This window comes from Triticum dicoccoides, chromosome 1A (genome assembly GCF_002162155.2).
Source record: "Triticum dicoccoides isolate Atlit2015 ecotype Zavitan chromosome 1A, WEW_v2.0, whole genome shotgun sequence".
Taxonomy (NCBI): Eukaryota; Viridiplantae; Streptophyta; class Magnoliopsida; order Poales; family Poaceae; genus Triticum; species Triticum dicoccoides.
The window spans coordinates 568,124,239-568,128,864 of NC_041380.1; the positions used below are offsets into that span (position 1 = coordinate 568,124,239).

At 54.9% G+C, this 4,626-nt stretch overlaps 1 protein-coding gene across 1 annotated transcript in view; it reads right to left on the reverse strand.

Moving 5' to 3' along the window:
- Positions 1-1,940, reverse strand: part of LOC119355617 — a 7,704-nt gene extending 5,764 nt beyond the window's left edge. The window contains exon 1 of the mRNA XM_037622449.1: positions 1,664-1,940. Coding sequence (XP_037478346.1) covers positions 1,664-1,940 — 277 coding nt within the window. The remainder of the gene's footprint in view (positions 1-1,663) is intronic.
- Between the last annotated feature and the right edge of the window lie 2,686 nt (positions 1,941-4,626).

Below are 4,626 nucleotides of genomic sequence, written 5' to 3' on the forward strand. Positions count from 1 at the left end.
CCGGCGCCGGCGCCGGCCCGCGGGAACACAAATGACTCGCTCGCACCATAACCCGCCCTAACCCTAAAGCCAACGGGGGAGGGGGAGACAACAACGAAAGGGAGAGCAGGAGGGGAGAGTTACCATCCGGGGAAGCCATAGATCGCCGGAGAATCGAGATCCGCCCTGGGCCGCCGCCGCCGCTCCTGATCTCCAGGCGCCAACAAGCCCGTCGCCCGCAGGTCGCCCTGCCTCCTCGCACCGAAATGACGCCCCCGTGCGGTTGCAGGAAAAAACTGGGGAAGGGATAACCCATGCGCGTTAAAAAAACATGGGTCTGTGGTAACACGTGGCGCAGACAACGTCCTTGGATCAAAAGAGATCCAACGCATAGAGCGCGACCGGCGCAACGGTTCGGCCGGCGCCCCAGCCACAATCACTTCCCTTTGAATAACTGCAAACCACAATACCTCAGATTTGGCACTCGGCTTATAAGGTATAAGCCGTGTGTAACAGGTGCCAGACACCCGGCTTATAGGCATTACAAGTGGCGGCCTGCCAAATATAAGCCGAGAAGGAGGCACTCGGCTTATATATAATATATATAAATTGTCTGTTGTGCAGCCCGATGCCGACACATGGCCGTTAGCACATGACTACCGTTATGTTACTTTATTAAACCGTGTGCCTCGCGCAAACACTCGGTTTATATATAAACTGAGTTTTTTTAGCATGGCACCCGGCTTATACCTGGTAAGCCGGTCCCCTGTAAGCCGTGTCCTATAAACCGGGAGTTTTACTCGGTTTATATATAAGACGAGTGCAAATCGGCATAAGCCGAATGTATTAGGCACACGGCTTACATTTTTTTCTTGTAGTGTTAGGAACTTATCTTGACTAATTTATTGTAAAAAGTTGTCAGAGCTCACTTCTGGAAATTAGCAGTAGCAAAATGTGGTTAAGATTTAAGGCATCCGGACTAAGCTTTGCAGCATTTACATCTAATTTGACATGTGTGAATTATGACCATGAGATCTTGTTTAGTGCATACATCATTCTTGTTTTTTTCTCTCCACTGCTACGCCATCTGGTAATTAGTATATTCTGCTACTTTCATCTATGGAAGTATGATTTGTCACTTCTACAAATCAGACCAATCATTTATTTATGGACCAATATAATATAATTTGCAGTACTTGGCGTTGAGCTGCTAGCACTGTTGAATCTTAGCCGCAAAAAAGCCCCATTTGCTCATGAGAAAAGAATTTTGATGATAGTATTTTTTTCGAACAATGCAGGAGAACTGCATGTGACAATAATTTTGATGATAGTATTGCTTTTGCTAACCTTTTCTTCCCAGACAGCTAATGGAAGATACAGGTGAGTGGATAGACTCCCCTCCCCTCCTGGCCGCTCCCGCGAGCGCCGCCAGGGGGAAACCCTAGCGCACGGGCTCGGCCCTCCTCCTTGTTCCTCCCTCCCCTCGCCGCTGCCCCCGCGTGCTGGCGGGCAAAGCCCGGCCAGCTCGGGCGGCGGCGGGGACTCTTCCTCCCCCCGCACGGTGCTGGATGGCGTGGGCCATCGGGGCTGGGCGGTGGCGCGGCGGCGGCGTGGAGTGGCTGGTGCAGGCTGGGGCGTTCTCTGCTCCCGGTGGCGGCGGCTTTGGGCGTGGCTCAGATCTGACGAAGCTGCGGCGCGGGTGGCCTGAGCCTATATGGTGGCGACGCTCCGGCTCCTGCAGGTGGTGGCCGGCTCCGGTTGCCGCCCCTTGCTGCAGCGCTCCTTGGTGGTGGCGGGCCTGCTGGCCCCCGGCCGATCCGGCGATGGCAGGTGCCGCGGGCTGTGCTCGGCGTGGATGGGGCTGCCACGGCGTGGTGGTGGCCCTTGGCGGTGGTCGGGTTCGTCTCACGGTGGCGTCTGGATCTCTTCGGCGTCGGCCCGTCGGCGAGCGGCTTGTGCATGCCTTCAACCCCTCTTCTCGGTGCCCGGGCGCAATCTTCGTCGAAGAGTTGGCTCGTCCCCAGCTTTGGTCCATCGCTCGTTGTCGGTGTCAAAACCGGCGGATCTCGGGTAAGGGGTCCCGAACTGTGCGTCTAGGCCGGATGGTAACAGGAGGCAAGGGACACGAAGTTTTACCCAGGTTCGGGCCCTCTCGATGGAGGTAAAATCCTACGTCCTGCTTGATTAATATTGATGATATGGGTAGTACAAGAGTAGATCTACCATGAGATCAGAGAGGCTAAACCCTAGAAGCTAGCCTATGATATGATTGTGTTGTCCTACGGACTAAAACCCTCCGGTTTATATAGACACCGGATAGGGTTAGGGTTGCATAGAGTCGGTTACAATGGTAGGAGATCTACATATCCGTATCGCCAAGCTCGCCTTCCACGCCAAGGAAAGTCCCTTCCGGACACGGGACGAAGTCTTCAATCTTGTATCTTCATAGTCCAGGAGTCCGGTGAAGGTATAGTCCGGTCATTCGGACACCCCCTAATCCAGGACTCCCTCAGTAGCCCCTGAACCAGGCTTCAATGACGACGAGTCCGGCGCGCATATTGTCTTCGACATTGCAAGGCGGGTTCCTCCTCCAAGTACTTCATAGAAGATTTTGAACACAAAGATAGTGACCGGCTCTGCAAAATAAGTTTCCACATATTGCCATAGAGAGAATAATATTTACACAAATCTAATTTGCTGACGTATTCCATTGTGTGACATCACACCACGGCCAAGCTTTTATTCGAACCGTTTTACTGTCCCATATCAGCGTGTTATGCGAGGCGGCTTCCTTGGCATGTCTTGTTAAAGCAGAGATCGTGTCCCCTTATTCTGGGATTCTCATCAATACGGGCATGGGTAACCCAACCGCGCCATTGATTACGGCGCTTGGGAGATAAGCGAGTTTTACCAGGCTGGTGGGGACGCATAGCCGCGTCCACCCATATAAGGGGATAAGGATCCACCTTTTCACCTACGCCTTCTTCCTCCTTTGCCTATCCATTTTCGCGCACTCGAGCTCCAGCGCCCAAATCCGCACTTCCCACCTCAACCTTCTCCAGCCATGTCCGGAGCGGGAGGCAAGTGGATGGTCTCCTCCGTTACGGAGGGACACATCAAAAGACTAAGGAAGGCCGGATACTTGTCCAACGACATTGCGCACCGGCTTCCCGAAGGGGGGCAGCTCATCCCTACCCCTAGGCCCCATGAGAGGGTGGTGTTCCTCCCTCATTTCCTCCGCAGATTGGGTTTCCCTCTCCACCCATTTGTCCGGGGGCTCATGTTCTACTATGGCCTGGATTTCCACGATCTGGCCCTGAACTTTGTCCTCAACATCTCGGCGTTTATCATCGTGTGCGAGGCCTTCTTCCGCATCTGCCCCTATTTCGGCCTATGGCTCAAGACTTTTAACGTCAAGCCGAAGGTGGTGCGCGGCAACCAGGCGGAGTGTGGAGGCGCCATGGTGGGCAAGATGCCCAACATCTTATGGCTCGAGGGCTCCTTTGTGGAGACCCTGAAGGGGTGGCAATCATGGTGGTTTTACATCACCGAGCCGCGCGACCCTAAGTGGGTCGCAGCCCCCGAGTTCCGACCCAGATCCCCAACGCAGCTCACGTCCTGGAAAGAGACGGGCCTGTCATGGGGTAAAAAAGGAGAGCTGACCAGACTCCAAACATGCGTCCAAACCCTGGTGGACAAGCAGCTCAAGCTTGTCAACGTCGTCCAGGTTATGCTCATCCGTCGGATCCTCCCGTGTCAACAACGGGCTTTCAACCTGTGGGGGTTCGACCCGGCGCGGCACCGAACTTTGAGTAGGCTCTTCGACACGACGTACGAAGATGCCTGGAAGGTGCTTTTCAAAGGCGCCGAGGCCCCCGCATCCGCAACCGAGGATCGCGGATTCAGCACGCAGCGTCACGCTCGTGCGGTAAGTTATTTTTACCTTCTACAGGGTATCAGTTTTTCATAGTTTGACTCCATGCAGGATCTAAACTCCCTTGCCTTTGACAGGATTGGCAGGAGACGTCCGGACAAATCAACTGTCCGGCTCCTTTGCCCGAAGGCCCAGCGGACGCTCGTTTGGCAAAGCTGTTGGTTCCGGCACCCTATGTGGTGCCGGAGAAGAAGGCCGCAAAAAAGGCCACGGGGACTCGAAAGAGTGCCCAGCGCCAGGAGGTGTCGGACCCATCATCTGACGGTTCCAAGGCGCATTCCTCCCGTGAAGACAAGGAGGAAGAAGAAGAGACCTCCCCCCTCCAGCGGGAGGAGAGAAGAAAAGGAAGGCCACCCTTGCTGGGGAGGCCGGAGGGTCCAAGAAGGGGAAAACCCTTCCTCCGGACTATTCCACCGACGCCGACGATGGCGGAGAGGAGTGGCCGCCCAGGGCCAAGCCCCTGGCAAAATCGTAAGTATACGGATACCAGAGTAATTCATAGTATTCGTTTATTGCACAGCTTTCCCTTATGTCGAATATGTTTATGCAGCCCACCCAAAGACCGGCTCGACGCATCGTCGAGCGGCTCACTGGACTCGTCGGATGTGAACTCGCTTCCGACGGCTTCCTCCCCCCGCCCTACGAACGACACCGAAGTGTTGTCCCAACAGGTTCCAAGACGGGAGGAGGTGATCCTGGAGGCGCCGCAAGGC